At 39.0% G+C, this 18,753-nt stretch overlaps 1 protein-coding gene across 2 annotated transcripts in view; it reads right to left on the bottom strand.

Annotated features, from left to right (window-relative positions):
- Nucleotides 1–447: 447 nt before the first annotated feature.
- LOC110125218 (S-adenosyl-L-methionine-dependent tRNA 4-demethylwyosine synthase TYW1) overlaps nucleotides 448–18,753 on the bottom strand; it is a 144,404-nt gene continuing 126,098 nt past the window's right edge. For both annotated transcript variants that reach the window (XM_070461277.1, XM_070461278.1), the window contains one exon: nucleotides 448–3,723. In XM_070461277.1, the coding sequence (XP_070317378.1) occupies nucleotides 3,502–3,723 (222 nt within the window). In that variant the 3' untranslated portion in view covers nucleotides 448–3,501. The remainder of the gene's footprint in view (nucleotides 3,724–18,753) is intronic.

The following is an 18,753-nucleotide window of genomic DNA, read 5'->3' as shown; positions in this document are numbered from 1 at the left end:
TATATAAAACCCTAAAATAACTGGGTTTGGAGAGCTTCCAGATTGGTGTTCAAATGGAGATTTGGGGAGAGTGGTGTGCGTGCAGAAGGCATGTAAGCCCTGTCTTCCTTCCCACATACCTTGCCCTGTGTATCTCTTCCATCTGGCTGTTTCTGAGTTATATCCTTTTATAATAAATCAGTAATCTAGTAAGTAAAATGTTGCTCTGAATTCTGTGAGCTGCTCTAGCACATTAATCAAACCCAAGGGAACCTCCAGTTTATACCTGTGCTTCCAGCTGATCAGAAGCACAGGTGACAAAGTGGACTTGTGATTGGCATCTGAAGCTGGGGGGCTGGGCACTTAATCTATGGGATCTCATGCTACTTCCAGGCAATGTCAGAATTAAGCTGAAGCTGGTACTGGAAAATTGTTTGGTGTGAGAGTTAAAAATCCACACATTGAAACTGGAAGCAAAAACATTTTTTACTGTAATTTTTAAAATTCATTCTTATGGCCATTCTAGAGATTACAATTAGCATCTTAAAACAATTCATTTTGGAAACATACTCAATTTCAACAGTGGGTAATCAAGACTTGCTCCAGTATAGCTTGGTTCCCCCCTCACACTCCTCTTGTGCTATGACTGTCATACAAATTACATCTTTATACATTCTAAGTCCATTAACTCAATTTTTATAAATATTGCTTTACATAGTTGTCTTATAAAACAGACAGAAGAGTTACAAACAAAAATACACACTTATATTGTCTTTTATAAAACTTACATAGGTACTTTCACCAATGCTCTTTCTTGGCATGATTTCAAGTTAGTGGCTAACATACTTTTGTTAAGGCCTGAGGACTCCTCCTTGTAGGCAGGTGTGCTGGTGATGAATTCTTACTTCGTGCTTATCTGGAAATGTCTTAATTTCTTCTTTAATTTTGAAGGAAAATTTAGCTAGATATAGAATTTTTGGTAGGAAGTCTTTTCTTCCAGCTTTTTAAAGACATCATCCCACTGTCTTCTGGCCTCTAAGCTTTCTTATGAGAAGTAAACTGTTAATTTTCATTGAGGTTCAGTAGTTTCTCTTAAAAGATGATTTTCAGCTCATGGTTGAACTGTCAAGAGTTCTACAGTTCATGGGCTTCCCAGGTAGTGCAGTGGTAAAGAATCCACCTGCCAATGCAGGAAACACAGGTTTGATCCCTGGGTCAGAAAGATTCCCTGCAGGAGGAAATGGCAACCCACTCCAGTATTCTTGCCTGGAAAATCCCATGGACAGAGGAGCCTGGTGGGCTACAGTCCTCGGGGTCACAAAGAGTTGGACATGACTGAGTAAGCGCACAGGCTACAGTTCACTGGTTTTAGTTTTTTTGCCCGTATTTTCACTGTTTTGGAGGGAGAGTGAGTTCACTGAGGTTCTTACTCTGTCATTTTGGAAGCTGATTTCTTGTTTCATGTTGTTTTAATTATTTTAGACAACATGATTTAATAGCTTGCAAAGGGATTTTCCTTGAATAATGATTTTTCTAGAATATTTGTAACTATTTTCACTGGCTGGTTTTTTTCAGCAGAACGTAAGACTCACTGGCTCAAACTCCAACAAAGAACTTCCACTGGACATCTAGAATGCTATTTTCTAAGCAGCTTACCTTCTAAGAACATTCAACCTTCCCATCTTTTCTACTCGAATACTGCTCAGCAAATGCTGAAATTTTTTCACACGGATTCTACTGTATTTTTTTTTCCCCTAGGCATTTAAATTTCTCTGCTGTGTCTGTGAACCAGGATTAATATGCCATGCTATTTTTTAAAAATATAAAGCAAACACTTCCTGGATGGCAGGGGGAGAAAAACTGCTCATTTGTGTACTTAAAGCTAATGGCATCAGGAGGGTTCTTCAGGAGGTGAGAGGTTTGTTGTATGTTTTCCCTTTGAAGCAACAGAATATTTGTGTTCAAATTAAATTGTGAGCAGAACCTCAATGCATGAAAAAATAAAAGCAGAGGTGCCCGGCTGAAGAGGAGGCTGAGGGACAGTCCAAAGTCAACCAGGCCCTGCCACCTGCCCTGCTCCTCACAGCAGCCCCTCAAGTGTTTCCAAGAGCTGTGTGCTCAGCTGCCTGTCAGACAGCAGCCAATCTGTGCGCTCCACAGCATGAGCGCTGACCATATCACGCTGCTTTACTTCACGGTGATTTTCCATCTCTGCTCAGTGACCACTAACACATCCGAGCTTCGCTGAGATCTTGCCTCACTGTCCTGGATCACTCCCGTCCCTTGTCTGTCTCAGGAGTTAACGGAACATGGGATGTGAGGATGTGGTGGGCTGACGCAGAACATCAGATTTCACCGTATGGCACAACAGAGAGACATGTTTTGACTCTATCACTCAGATATAAATACAGTGCCCAGTTTTCAACTAAATGAGTAGGTAGATTATATCATTATGAACTTCAGCAGAGAATACAGGAAGAATATATGGGTGTGGTGGGGGATGGGTCTGATGGGACTTAGAGACACAGGACTAGAAGCATCTTTAAAATAAGCTCTCAAAAGAAAATGTGTGGTCCAAGTCCTTACAAAAGATATTTATTAGATTTTTAGGATAAAGGAATTTTTAATATAACTAATACTGTAAAAAATCACTGAGTATTTAGTGATGTTTTCAACTAGAAAAAAAAACTGAGCCTTAAAAAAACACACGGCAGAAAGTAGCGAGGGCACAAGAGTGAAAGAAGATGGAAACCTGCTAGAAGGGTAGTGATGAGTTTACACGCTGACTTTTCAAAGCAAAAGCAAACTGTACTCGTTTCACAGTGTGTGAGACTATCCAGTGACATCACATGACAATTCCCCTTATAGAAGATTTTACTCTACTCCAGCTCACATGCTACCTTCTCTGGCAATCTGTACGGGAACAATGAAATCTAGTACAGTTTTAGATCTGATTCAATTTCTACAGGCTTGGAACTAAGCAAAAATTTAAAAAATCTATGTGGTATTTAAAGTAATTGAGAATGATGACAATTTAAATTACTTTCAGGAGGCGTTATCATCAGACGTAAGAAAGGGATGGAGATCTTACAGTGAGCAGACACGTGGACCTCAAGGTAGTACAATCGAAAGAAGACCAACAGCCCACGATGAGGGAAGAGAAACAGAAATTCACACTGTACAACACTCCCATGGATGGCATCCCAGCGAGTCTTCCTAGTTGTAATTCAAAACTAATCATGCTCATGGACTTGCCCATCAAGATGGTTTTCTTTCAGAAGTAAATTCAGAAAAGGGACTGAATTCTGGAAAGAGATGGTGAGGCCAACTCCCAGGCACTCCAGTGTGGCTGCTCTCTCCTGAGCCCTGGGACATGACTTGTATCCCCGTGTTCTTCCTCACATCCTTCTCTATGTGTAATATTATTTGCGTAACCTGTCCTTGGAAAAAAATCACACTGGAGTCTGAGAACCTTCTGTCGCCATCAGTTCGTGTCCTTCAGTATCCTAAATTCAGACAATCTCAACATCCAGAAATATCCTTTGATTTGTTCTTTCTCTGATATCTGGTATCCTTGGGATCAAAGCCTCTTTCGTTGGCACCAAATAAGGCCCAGTGAGGCGTTCTGGCCATATAATCCTTTGCGCTGAAAGTTTTTGATCCGCCACTATCTTCATATTCCTGAATAAGCTCCTGGAAGCGGCTGTAATCGATCCACGTCCACCATTCTCTGCCAATCTTAAACTAGCAAGAAAAAAAGGAGTCAGGTCAGAACTGAAAATAGCTGTAAAGCCTGTCAAGTAAGTATCGGAACATCAAAAACAAGCCTGATCTTTTCTCCTTATCATGTTAAAATTCTTTCATGCTCCAGACACGGTTCCATATCAAAGCAGAATGTTCTATAAACCGTCAAAGGTGAATTTCTTTTTCCTTAGGACCACTGCCATGCTGAGCCTGGAAGACCCAATCACTGAATAAAGAATACATCCCAGAACTGAAAGTCAAGTTTATCTTGAGCAGTATCACTGAAAGAAGTTTAATGAAGTTTTTTGGCATTATCATGTGTAATTCAAATTCCTCTTGTTGCCACTTTTTCCCTCATATGAATTTTCATGGTTGTTACTAAATTTTGCTTGAGTTGTTAGGGAAACTTTCATTGATGACTCCAATTCCGAAACACTACCTTAATTAATCCAACTAGCCTTTTTGGCCTAACATGGATACCATAATTCATTAATGGAAAGCCTAATTAAGAATTTCAATTCAATAAAGAGGAGTAATACAATTTGTACTCTTTTTAAGAAACTGCTTCTCAAAAGTCACTGTAGAATAATGACCACGAATAAAGAAAACAGAGTGTGTTCAGGAGGCTCTGAAGGAAGTAAAAATTGAATTGCGAAGGCTTTTAATTCAAAGCAACTGCTTGGCATTTCATCATGTAAATGTATAATACATTGATACCTGATTTATAAACAGACAAATCCTTGTTTTGCCACCTTCTCTTTTAAAAACCTGATTATGAGTCAAGGTGAGTAACAATTTCATGTTCTAGCTGAGAAAAATATTGAAAATATATAGCTTCCTGGATTTAGAATAATAAAACCTGCTGAATTTAAATAACATCTAATATTTTACCCAACAGTTGGGGGCTTTCTAAAGAAAAAAAAAAAAAAAAGCCAAACAAATGGAAAACTTTACCTATGAAGCATGAGAAATGCTCTAGTAAGGCCATTCCTTGAAAAGCTGCCCTAAGAGCTCTATGAATTCTACAACTCAAGATGTAAGATCCATATCTCCCCATCACTTTCCCTCCCAAGGCTGACTGCTCTTGAATGTTCTCTACTGCTAGGAAAGTAATGACTGTTTTCCCTGGGTGCTGAACCCCAAAACGAGCCGAAGGTGCCCCTCCCTCCCCTGGCCTCTTACACCCCAAACACGGTCAGGCCTCACTGATTCTTCCTTCGCTGCATTTGCACAGCCACATTCCGGCGCTGCCCTAAGGCAGGTCCTCGCTTCTAGGACTCGGCAACAGTCTGCCAGCTGATTGATTGTCTGAGTCCAGTTTTGGCTGCTGCCAGCTTCTGCAGGCTGCCTGAGATGACTATGTTTACAGCAGAATGGAGCCCTGCTACCTAGGACGTACGGTCTAAATATCTAATCTCCACTGGAAGCTGTTCAATGAGCTACCTACCCCCTCATGTGACCCCCACGCTGCTCTTAAGACTCTTAATGAACGCCGACTTAAGACTCAGGCTGGCTTCCCTGCTGGCTCAGCAGTGCAGGAGATTCGGGTTCAATCCCTGGGTTGGGAAGATCCCCTGTAGAAGGAAATGGCAACCCACTCCAGTAATCCTGCCTGGGAAATCCCATGGACAGAGGAGCCTGGTGGGCTACAGTTCATGGGGTCTCACAATTAGACATGACTTAGTGACTAAACAACAGTCTCTTCATAAATGTCCTTTGCTCTGCGAAGTCCTCCTGAATCCCTCTGGATGACCATGACAGTCCTCTGCCACAGAACCTCACTGTACCCTGAACTTGTCCAACAAGAGCACATTATACTGGTCTTTGTAGTCACCCCACCCATCCTCACCCTCCCAAGACTACTGGTTTCATGAACATACCTAACTTATTCTTCTCTGCCCTGTATCTTTCCCTTTTGGGGTTTAGATCTCTAGGTCAGAATTCTGAACCCTCAGAGTCCACAATCCTGGTCCTCCTTTTCCTTCAAATTCTAACAATAATCACCTGCCATGGATATTTTAAGAGCGTCTAAAAGATTATCTTAGATTAGAGCAACAGATTTAAAATCTTTTGCCACAACCTACAGTAAGAAACACATTTTATATCTTGATCTAGTACACACAGTCACACATACATACTCTGGAAATACAACTTTCACAAAACCATAGGCAATGTATTTCATTTAAAAAACTGCCAGCTGCAACCTACTGCACTGATTTCCTAACTCCTATTACAGTTTGAAGATCTGGTCTCTTCTAACTACAAAACTTTACCAGGTCTTAAAAAGGAAGAAATTAGTTGCAAGGATATGAAAATTACAACCTAACATCTGACAACTGACAATTCTTCTTAGATTGCCAATGTCTAAGAAAACAAACTAGAAGATCAAGTAAATGTAACAAAAGGTTGAGTGTGTTAGTTTGCCTGGCTGTGTAACAAAATAACACAGACTGGGCGTCCTAAATCATAAAAATTTATTTCCTCATAGTTCTGGATGCTAGAATTCTAAGGTGAAAGTTCCAGCAGATAGCCCCCTTCTCACTAAGGTTCCACATGCCATCTTCTCCACTAAGGTTCCATGGGAGGGGACTGGGGTGGGGGTGCTCTGGTGTCTCCACTAATAAGGACACCAACCCACCAGATCAGGGACTCACCCTTATGACCTCATTTAACCTTCACTGCTTCCTTAGAGACTCCATCTCAAATAAGGCCATACTTAGGACTTCAACACAGGAATTTTCAAGGGACATAAACCTTGAGTCTATAACCACAGGTCACTCTTAAATTAACACTGAGCCATAAGAGTCCGAAGACAAAACCTCATGACACATACCCCTTCTCAAAACAATCTGAGAATAACCACATATTGAATAATAGCTCAGACGAAGTCAAAGTGTTCCATGCAAAAGGCAGAAGCTGAAAGGGCAAATTTTAGTATGACTGGCACACAAATAAAGCTGAAAGACAGAGCTGCCTAAACAGAGGAATGAAACTTCAAATCACAGAATTTAAGGTTAAGTATGCAGGGACATGAGGTCACCCAGCTTCAAGAGTTCTTCAAATCCAACAGTAAGGGAAGAGGCAAATCTATGCAGAATTACAAGTAAACTCACCTCAAAGTTCACATATAGAGAACAAAGTACAATGATACAAAAATAAGAATCACACATACCACTTTCATTTTCACACTTCTTCAGAAGGGCTTTTATGTGATTTCAGTATCAATTATTTTCTAGTTGGCTCCTCCAAACATACAGTAATACTCAGGAACCAAACAACTAGAAAAGCACTGCTTAAGGGATGGAAGGGGGCTCTGCCAAAGGAGCAGAGGGAGTCCAGGGCAGTTAGAGGGAGAAGCGATTTTGCAACACACACCAAAGGGTGCTACATCAATGCTTTCTGAATTTCCCAGAGTTATGAGTTCTGTTTTTACCTGTTGCATCTACAAATGCATTGTCTGTTCTCTGGGTAAGAGGAAGCCAAGATCCCAAAGACAGGCTTCAAAGCGACCTGACTTGCCTGCCACAGTGAGATGCTGGGCCATCTTCCTCTGAGTTTACTGGTGATAAGCAGCTCGTCCATGGCACAGCTGCCTGGGGAACCGTTTGGGGAGGTAAAATTATAATGTAACTGATTTCTAGATCTATGCAAGGACAGTTAATACATCTTTATCTGGACACTCAGTTTCTGGAGTTTTCATCTTAATCCCCCATTCTGCTGGAGTAGCACTAAGCCCTCTAGGTAGTGTCACCAAATTGCCAATTTTCTCTGACATTCTTCTGAAAGTAATTACCTGGAATACTCAGGGCCTCCGATAAGAATGAGTTCCACATGTAACACAGAGGAGGAAATATTCAGTCAGTAGGTTTTGTTAGGAAAACACTGCACTAAACCCTAATGGAGACATACGGTTCCCTTCTTATTCCAAGAGGGGGAGGTGGGAGGTGACAGCTCTTCATCCCCTCCCTTTACAGACTGCGAGCTTATAATACATCCAAGAGGGAGGCCTCTGTGATCAGTGCTTAATTACTTACAGGGCCTCAGATTCAGCAAAATCTTTTTCAGTGATGATGATCTTGGAGGAGATGGTGCCTGATGAGTGGGGGATGGGAATCCACACCTTGTTTCCCAGGGACCCTTCCGTTTCCCCACCCTTTTGCTGACTGCTCTGTGGCATTTGAGAGACAGCATAATATAGTGGTCCAAAGTAGGCTTTGTGGGACTTCTCAGATGGTCCAGTGGTTAAGAATCCACCTTCGAGTGCAGGGGATGGGGGTTCAATCTCTGATCATGGAACTAAGATCTCACATGCCATGGGTCAACTAAGCCTGCAGCATACAGCTCTGAGCCCAGGCGCCATAACTGGGGAGCCTGTGTGCGACAATGAAGATCACTCCTGATGCAACCAGGACCTGACACAGCCAAAAATAAATAATTTTTTTAAAAAGTAGGCTTTGTATTTTGAAAGATATGGAATTGAATTCTAACTGCGCCCTATTTGTGCTTGGCCAAGATTTGTACTTTCTTAGCCTGAGATTCTTCCTTTGGAATATGAGGAAAAATAGCATGACTCATAAGATTTTTGTAAGGATTCAATGAATTAATGCATGCATAGTGTAATCAAAGTGACCTTAATAAATGTTACTGGTTGTTGAGTTTATTTATCAGCAGATACTAAGGAATGACACCAGACAGCTCAGCGATGGTGAAAGATGCTACAAGATAATGGAAAGATTATGCTGGAAGACAACAAAATGACACTTTTAAAGCGCTGAAAGGAAATACCTCATGCAAGGGCAAAATGAAATAAAGATGTTTCAGAGGGAAAAAAGACTAAGTTTACCACTTATGTCATCAAGAAGGAAACCGCACCCAGGAGTAAAAATTAGGCTGCAAATAGGATTTACATGGATTCATCAATATATGCATTAACTGCAGGGAAGAGTACTAGTAACTCCTTGTATTATGTAGAAGGGGTGCAGCAATGTCAATTAATTTCAGAATTAAACTAAGTATAAACTTTTAAAACATAAGAGTACAGGATTCAGGGAAGATGGTGGCGTAGGAAGCATTAAGAATACTTCTCTCAACCCAGACAAAAATTATACTGGCAGAATCTTGTCTGACATAACCATTTAGGAACTCTGAAGTCTATTGAAAGTTTGTAAGTTTGAGGGGAAAGTTTGGGCTGTAAATTGCAGCTAATTTCAGTCAATTTCAGTTTAGACAGCCCCCCCACCCCCACCCCATAGCAGGCAGCTGTGAACACGTTACTGGAGCAGCCTGCATGCAACCTGTGGGAGACAGAATGGGCATTGAGGACTCTGTCCTTCAAACACTGGATATCAGTCTTCTGACCATTAACTGCTGCTTCTGATCAGAGGTGTAAATGGATTAAACTCTCCAATCAAAAAACAAGAGATTGGAGAAATGGATTAAAAAAACCCATAACCCAACTACATGCTGTTTACAAGAGCTTTACTTTATATCCAATGACACAAATAGGTTGGAAGGCAAAGGATGAAAAATACTATTCCATGCCAACAGTAACCAAAAGAAAGTAGAGGTGGCTATACCAATATCACACAAAATAGATCAAATCAAAAAGGTTACAGGAGACAAAGACATTATATATCAGTAAAAGGTTCAATATAGCAAGACAAGGTAACAATTACAAACATTTATGTACCTAATCACAGATCATCAAAATATATGAAGCAGATATTGGCAGAATTGAAGGGAGGAATAGACAGTTCTACAGTAAGAGTTGGGGACTTTAATATCTCCTACTCAATAGTGTACAGAACAACCAAACAAATGATAACTACAGAAACAAAGGACTTGAACTTCCCTGGTAATACAACAATTAAGAATCCACCTGCCAATGCAGGGGACATAGGTTCAATCCCTGGTCTAGGAAGATTCCACAAGTTGCTGCAAGGCAACTAAGTCTGTACACAACTACTGAGCCCATGTCCTAGAGCCCATGCTACCCAAGAGAAGCCACCGCACTGCAACCAGAGAGTAGCTACTGCTCGCCACAACTAGAGAAAGCCCACATGCCACAACAAAGACCCAGCACAGCTAAAAATAAATGTAATTAATTTTTTTAAAAAGAATTTGATCCACACAATAAATCAATTAGATCAATAGGCAGACATATATAAAAGTACCAGACAGAGCAAGAAAAAGGAAAAAATGTATCCAAACAAGAAATGAAGAAGTAAAATTATCTCTTCAGAGACGATACAATTTTATACATAGGCAAGACTTCTCTTGAGAATCTGGCAGTTGAGATTGAATCAAGTCTCGTTGGTGGATGCTTGAGGTAAATGGGGGCTACAGTAGCCATAACAAGTGGTTTTGAAAATGAAGACGCAAAAGAAGAGAGAGGAAGGGAGGAAGGGAATAATGCCCTTTGTTATCTTCTAGAAATTTCACAGTGTTATATTTTATGTTTAGGTCTAAGGTACGTTTGAAAGTTGTAAGACCATCTCAAAAGACACAGAAAAAAGCATCTGATAAAATTCAACATTCATTCATGAAAAAAACTCTTAGCAAATTAGGAAGAGAAAAAATATATTTCAACATAATAAAGGCCATACCAGGCAAGCCTATAATCAATGGCAAAAGGCAGAAAGCACTTCTGCTAAGATCAGGAACAAAACAAGGATGCTTATTCTCACCACTCTACTCAGTACAGAACCAGAAGTCCTAGGCAGAGCAATCAGGCAAGAAAAAAATAAAAGGTGTCAAAATTGGAAAGGAGGAAGTAAAATTGTCTCTATTTGCTGATCACGTGAACCATAAAAGAAAAACTGATTAAGCTGGACTTTATTAAAATGAGAAACATTTGTTCTGAAATAGGTACAGTTATGAGAATGAAGAGTCAAAGTTATGTAGACTGGGAGAAAATATTTGCAAAACATATCTGATAAATGACTTATATTCAAAATACATTTTAAAAACTCTTAAAATTCAACAATAACAAAACAACTAGCCAAACTTAAAAATGGGCAAAAGATCTGACCACCTATCCAAAGATATACAGATGACAAACAAGCATAAGAAAAGACGTTCAATCACGTTTTCATTATAATATGTGCTTTTCAAAACCTACAGGACTTTATAGCATAAATACTGAATCTTAAAGTATGTGGTTTAAGTTTAAAAAATCACTTAGGAGGTCAGGGGAAACCAGGAAGAGGTACAGACTGTGACAAGAGCATCTAACTAAATTACAAGTTAGTGAAACAACTTCAGTGAAGGGAAGGGAGTGGAAAGGGTACTGACCTAAGTAATTTTGAAAATAAGTGGAGCCTGTAAGACTAAAGGCAAAAGAAACTACATACAAACATTGTATGCTAGGGTTAAAAATTTTGTTACTGCCATATACGTCTACTGAAATTGAACAATTAAGTAAATAGCTGACTGATAATAGAAGCTAGCATTAGATTCTCGCTCTTGGAGGTGTGAATTTACAAATATGCAGGGAGAGGACACCAGAATGAGTTATATGGTAATAAAAGTTTGAGACAACAGTACATTCAGCTGAGTACAGACACAAGAGGTACATACAGAAATAGTTTCCTACATGTGTATATACAAAAGTTAGTGTATACATATATACACATATATATGTCCTTGCTCTGTCATCTAAGAGGGCCTAAAACAAACAACATCCCAAACAATGAGCACACCTTCACCTTCTGATTTCTAGCACCACTCTCCAAGAAAAGAAGCCACAATCCTGAGAAAAATGGCTGACTCTGGGACTGAGGCAGGAAATAAACAAGATGAGCCTGGAGTTTCCTGAAGCACCAGAAAGGAAAGTGATCAAAATGAACAAAAACTCCCTCCCCACCCCTCCACCCCTCACGCCCCACACACACCCCCAAACACACATATTAATGGGGATAAAAGAAACATTGGAACCAACTAAAAGAACTACTAGTGGCCAAAGCTAGAACAAGGTGGGCAAAAGTAATTAAGCTGAATTGGATAACAACCCAAAGTTATAAAATAAGTACCCATGAGTCTACAGTGATATAAAAAATCACTGATTGAATAAATTAATAAATAGGAAGAAAAGACAAACCTATGTAGAAGAATTCCAAATAATTTGTGCATATATTTAACTTTCACTCCTTTGATATGGGCTGAACATAGGCTTCCTTCCAAAGGAGAGAGGGAGGGGAAAGAATAGTTTTCCTATAGAAAAGGAGAGGGAAGAGTAACTTTACAGTGGAGAAACCTCACAAACACTACCACAGCTTGCGGATCAAGGTCAAAATCAAGGGAGCTTGACATGATGTGATAAAAATGGCACTTTACTTCTGTGATCTTCCTCCTAAAAACCTACAATCCAAGTCTCATGAGAAAAACACTGGACACATTTCAGTAGTGGTGCATCCTGCAAAATACTCATGAGTACTCTTCAAAGTTGCCAAGGTCATCAAATTAAAGAAAGTCTGAGAAACTGCCATAGCCAAGGGGTATATAAAGAAACATGACAACTAAATGTAATGTGTTATCCTGGATGGGATCCTAGGACAGAAGCACATTCAGTAAAACCTAAGAAAATCTAAACTATGGACTTCAGTTAATGACGATGTGTCAGTATTAGTTTACTGATTGTAATACATGTGTTCTATACCAATATAAGATGTTAATAATAGACAAATTCAGGGTATATAATAGCTCTCTGTGCTATCTCCTCAATTTTTCTGTAAATTTCGAACTACTAAAATATAAAGCCTGTTCTTTAAAACAATTAAGAATTAGTTTTTTGTTTTTTTTTAAGAATTAGTTTTAAAGCAATGCTATGTAGATTCTGCAAGCCATGCATACAACCCACCACTTGGTTTTCATAGGCAGTGATCCACTCTAATGGGGTATCGCCAATATGCTGAAAGAACTTCACAGTTTCTGAACTAAGATGATCAAAGTGTATTGGACTCATTATGGTCTTACTAGTTTGCAGACTGACAGGATCATGGGTACATTTAAGTTGTGAGGCTGGAAACCCAGAAACATAAGGCTGACTGTGCCTCCTTATTCCAGCTGAGCCCTCCTGACCCTTCCAAAGCACACAGCCAGGCAGACCCTCCTCCTGCCAATGATCTCCTGTGGGAAATTATAGTCCTCTCTGCGTCTCTCCAGCTCAACCCTGGAACCAGCATATGCTGACGTACTGATCTTAATGTGAGTCTTCTTTATCTTTCCTTTGTTCAAAGTCAGAGATATTCACTCAACTTTATGAAGTACCCACCTATTCTTCCACCTAGTTTAAGAAGCAACTTATCAACAGCAGAAACTCCTTTATGTTTAGCCTAAACATTGCTTCTAAATGATAAAACTATTCTATAAAGATATTAAAAAAACAATCATCCATTTAAAAAAATTCCACTAGTAGAATTAAAAAAAAAATGCTTTGCATGTAGTGGAACATATGGCAGTGACAAGATCACTGCACTGCAAATGACCACAGAGTATTCTGGGAACGGACAGGGTACAAATTATAACACTCTCTAGAGGCTATTTCATGTTGTGAAAATCTTACAAATTTAATGCAGGATCTTGAAAGGTCATCTATTTACAGTCAACCAGTGCTTGGGATCACTCTAGATTTTTTTTCTTCTTTTTTTTTTTTTAAAGATTCACCTTATATTTTGAGCTTTCCTGGCTCAGAGAGAATTTCAAATTTTTGAAATTGGTAAAGAAAGAAATGCTGCACTTTCTGGCAGTGTTCTTATTTTTACTAGCCAACTTTACTAGAATCAGAAAAGTACAGTCAAGTAGGCAGGAGAGACTTTCAAAAATACAAGAGGGCATCAATTTCCTGCTGCAGGAAAAAAAATAATGGTAAATGGAAAACAACGGGATTTAACAACTAGCAGGTTACTGATGACCTATAAAATAGCAAACTCGGTAGAATAAATACTCATTGAATGACTGACTCAGTATATAAATATAAGGAAGAAGGGAAATAGGTACCAAAACTAGCAAGAAGATGGGACAGTATCTCTGATTTCAGAAGGCAAGATGATGAATAAGGAGAGAAAATGAAGGTAAAGAGTTTGCTAATTCACTAAGCAAACACTAAGAACCTAGAATGTATCAGGTACTCTAGGAAGTGCTGGGAATGACAGTCCTTGTGTTCCGGAACCTTGGCTTCTTAGAGAAAACAGCATCATAGATGTGCACACAGCTCTGAAAGAAGTGGTCCCCAAGGAGGTTTGTTTTATAGTTTTAAGAGCAGAAGTTCACCAGGTGAAGTGAGATAAGGAGAGGAGGTCTAGCAGTAGAGAAACCTTAGTTGGGCAAACAGATAAGAGGAAGGAAATAATATGGCAGTGCCTTGTCAAGGCCCCAGGAGGAGGCATGAAATGAAGCTGAAAGGACTTGATTGTAAAGGCCATTAAAATCAAATAAATGTTTAGGCTTTTCTCCTGCACATTTTGTAAGATGTCACGTGTTTCAAAACTACAGCGGAGAAATAATAAACTGGGAGCTGGCAGCATAAACAATGAGGATGTTGAATTGTCAGTGCTCACTCTAAATTATTTGTAGACTAAATGATTTGTTTTATGGATTTTGTTTTCGCCTTTTTTTCCATTTCTTTCCTTTGTTTGTCTTTTGGTTATAACTCTGCTTTTAGTACCCTTAAAAAGGCATTCATCCGTAAATTGCTAGCCTAGTTATTAAATGGGATTTGATGGGATCTGATTAAGATTAGAAAAAGATCTTTTCATACAAGTTTCAGAAAAAAATCTTCCAGTAACACAACAGACACAGCTGTGCAACCACACTGGGTGACACTTTAAAGATAAGAAAAGAAAATGAGTTTACATGGAAATAATCTAATAACAAATAGTGCCAGGTGTACTGGTATTACTATTCACTGGGGAGATAGTAAAATAAAAAGTATAAATGTCAAAAACTGTGTAGTCATAAGACTTCTGGTTCCAGATGAGAACTGTATTTCTATAGCTAGAACCCCTAGATATTATATATAAAACAAATAGAAGAAGACTCTGAAAGGTGGAGATAAGAAGGCAGATTGGCTAGGGTTATAAAATTAATCCTATCTCTACAGAATTCAATGAACATGTGCAACTGAAATTAAAAACATAATACCATTTATAATTGCTAAAATAGAAAAATACTTAGGTATAAATCTAGGGCTTCCCTGATAGCTCATTTGGCAAAGAATCCACCTGCAGTGCAGCAGACTCCAGTTTGATTCCTGGGTCGGGAAGATCTGCTGGAGAAGGAATATACTACCCACTCCAGTATTCTTGGGCTTCCCTTGTGGTTCAGCTGGTAAAGAATCTGCCTGCAATGTGGAGAACCTGGGTTTGATCCCTGGGTTGGGAAGATCCCCTAGAGAAGGAAAAGGCTACCCACTCCAGTATTCTGGCCTGGAGAATTCCATGGACTGTATAGTCCATGGGGTTGCAGAGTCGGACATGACTGAGCAACTTTCACTTTCTTTACATAAATCTAACAAAGTACAGGACTTATATGCTAAAAACTATAAAATGATTTTTTAAAAAAATCAAAGATCTAAATAGACAGATCATGTTCATGATGTCAATAATTAAGATCCAATGAGATCATGACAAACCCATTAGAACAGCTAACCTAAAAAATGACAATACTAGGTGCTGGTTAGAATGCAAAAAATCTGGATTTTTCATGCACGGCTGGCAGAAATGGAAAACAGCATTTTGTTGTTGTTTAGTTACTAAATTGTGCCCGAATCTTATGACTTCATGTACTGTAACCCACCAGGCTCCTCTGCCCACAGGATTTCCCAGGCAAGAGTACTGGAGTGGGTTGTCATTTCCTTCACCAGGGCATATTCCCAACCCAGGGATCAAACCTGCATCTCCTGCTTAGCAGACGGATTCTTTACCATTAAGCCACTTGGGAAACCTGTAAAATAACATACAGCCAGTCTATAAAATAGTTTGACTTTTTTTTTTTTTTAAGAAAACCTACAAGATACATTAACTATATGACCTAGAAATTACATTCCTGTGCATTTAGCCCTGAGAAACAAAAACTTATGTTTACACAAAAACCTGTACAAGAATGTTCAAAGCAGCTGAAATGGTAACAGCCCAAAACAGGGAAAAACCTTTAACAGTTAAATGGTTAAACAAACCATGGTACATCATCCTTACCATGGAATATTACTCAGCAATAAAAAGGAATAAACTACTAACATGTGCAGCGAGTCACATGGAACTCAAGGGTATTATGATGAGTGAAAATGTTGATCTCAAAAAGTCACTTTTTCATGATTTTATTTATATGTGATTCCCAAGATCATAAACTTATAAAGATAGAAAATAGGTTAGTGGTTGACAGAGCTTATAGGTAGTTGGGGATGGAGGGTAGGTTGGGTTGGACTCAAAAGGGGTATAAGGATCTTTGTAGCAACAGACTAGTTTTGCAACTTGATGGTGGTGGTGATTAGGTGAATCTACATGTGATAAAATGGCAAATGAATTTGTCTTGAAAACAACACAAATGAAGGTGTTGAAAACTGGTGAAATCAGAACAAGGTTTGCTGATTGCATTCATGTCTATTTCCTGGTTGGCTGTTGTCTGTTTCCTGGCTGTGACAATGTCCTTTACTCATGAGAGATATTTATATCGCCAGGGTAAAGCAGGTAACAGGTACATGAGAGTTTCTGGACTATTTTTGCAGTTTTCCATGAATCTGTAATCATTTCAAAATAAAAGGACATGATATTCCAATCTCTTCTCTGGCTGTCTTCTGGTATTACAGTAAAACAACAGCAATGCAACTGCAGCTTACCCTCCTGTTCTGAAGCCCTAGGATTACAGGAGAACTTTCCTGAGAAAATAGGGAATGATAAACAGTTGTTGATGATTCTGACCTTTCAAGTGACCCTTCCCAGCTTGTAAGTCAAAAGAAAGAGCCACTCCAACAAGTGTGAGAAGTGGCTACTTCATAAGAAGTTATATTTTCATCTCTTACACTAGGCACTACCCTAAGAACAGAGGATAGGAAGTAACTGGAAAATTATGAGGTCTGCACACTTCAATACCAACAATGTAAAAGAAAAGAAGCACCAAAAAATAAATACATAATGGGGAACAATCCAAATGAGATTTCTATTTCCCTTTGGATGGGTGTCTGTGTTGTTTCCTTAGAGTGGTGGCTTGCAAAACATGAGTGCAGAATACCCACCGCAATATTTTAAACTCTGGAGGGAAGGGCAGTGATACTGGATATCTGCTGGGTATCACGTCAACCAGTAGCTTGAGAGAGTTCACAGTTTCAACATTAGGTTATGCTACGTTTCTTTCAATTATGTCCTGATAGATGGAACTGCTGGTTCTTTCTTTTAACCTATGGTTCTTGTGGAGAAGTTACTGAGGCACTAGGGAACGATGAACGAGAAAGTGACCAGAAAATTACTAGAGCTAATCAATGAATATAGTAAAGTTGCAGGATATAAAATTAACACACAGAAATCCCTTGCATTCCTATACACTAACAATGAGAAAACAGAAAGAGAAATCAAGGAAACAATACAATTCACCACTGCAACAAAAAGAATAAAATACTTAGGAGTATATCTACCTAAAGAAACAAAAGACCTATACATAGAAAACTATGAAACACTGATGAAAGAAATCAAAGAGGACACAAACAGATGGAGAAATATACCGTGTTCATGGATTGGAAGAATCAATATTGTCAAAATGAGTATACTACCCAAAGCAATCTATAGATTCACTGCAATCCCTATCAAGCTATCAACGGTATTCTTCACAGAACTAGAACAAAAAATTTCACAATTTGTATGGAAATACAAAAAACCTTTAACAGCCAAAGCAATCTTGAGAAAGAAGAATGGAACTGGAGGAATCAACCTGCCTGACTTCAGGCTCTATTACAAAGCCACAGTCATCAGGACAGTATGGTACTGGCACAAAGACAGAAATATAGATCAATGGAACAGAATAGAAAGCCCAGAGATAAATCCACGAACCTACAGACACCTTATCTTCGACAAAGGAGGCAAGAATATACAATGGAAAAAAAGACAAACTCTTTAACAAGTGGTGCTGGGAAAACTGGTCAACCACTTGTAAAAGAATGAAACTAGAACACCTTCTAACACCATACACAAAAATAAACTCAAAATGGATTAAAGATCTAAATGTAAGACCAGAAACTATAAAACTCCTAGAGGAGAACATAGGCAACACACTCTCCGACATAAATCACAGCAGGATCCTCTATGACCCACCTCCCAGAATATTGGAAATAAAAGCAAAAATAAACAAATGGGACCTAATGAAACTTAAAAGCTTTTGCACAACAAAGGAAACTATAAGCAAGGTGAAAAGAAAGCCTTCAGAATGGGAGAAAATAATAGTAAATGAAAAAACAGACAACGGATTAATCTCAAAAATATACAAGCAACTCCTACAGCTCAATTCCAGAAAAATAAATGACCCAATCAAAAAATGGGCCAAGGAACTAAACAGACATTTCTCCAAAGAAGACATACAGATGGCTAACAAACACATGAAAAGATGCTCAACATCACTCATTATCAGAGAAATGCAAATCAAAACCTCAATGAGGTACCATTACACACCAGTCAGGATGGCTGCTATCCAAAAGTCTACAAGCAATAAATGCTGGAGAGGGTGTGGAGAAAAGGGAACCCTCTTACACTGTTGGTGGGAATGCAAACTAGTACAGCCACTATGGAGAAGAGTGTGGAGATTCCTTAAAAAACTGGAAACAGAATTACCATATGACCCAGCAATCCCACTTCTGGGCATACACACCGAGGAAACCAGATCTGAAAGAGACACATGTACCCAAATGTTCATTGCAGCACTGTTTATAATTGCCAGGACATGGAAGCAACCTAGATGCCCATCAGCAGACAAATGGATAAGGAAGCTGTGGTAAATATACACTATGGAATATTACTCAGCCATTAAAAAGAATTCATTTGAATCAGTTCT

This window comes from Odocoileus virginianus, chromosome 33, assembly GCF_023699985.2.
Source record: "Odocoileus virginianus isolate 20LAN1187 ecotype Illinois chromosome 33, Ovbor_1.2, whole genome shotgun sequence".
In the NCBI taxonomy this organism is placed as follows: domain Eukaryota; kingdom Metazoa; phylum Chordata; class Mammalia; order Artiodactyla; family Cervidae; genus Odocoileus; species Odocoileus virginianus.
Note: the sequence above shows the minus strand (reverse complement) of the source record. Positions and strands in the feature narration are given on the sequence as shown.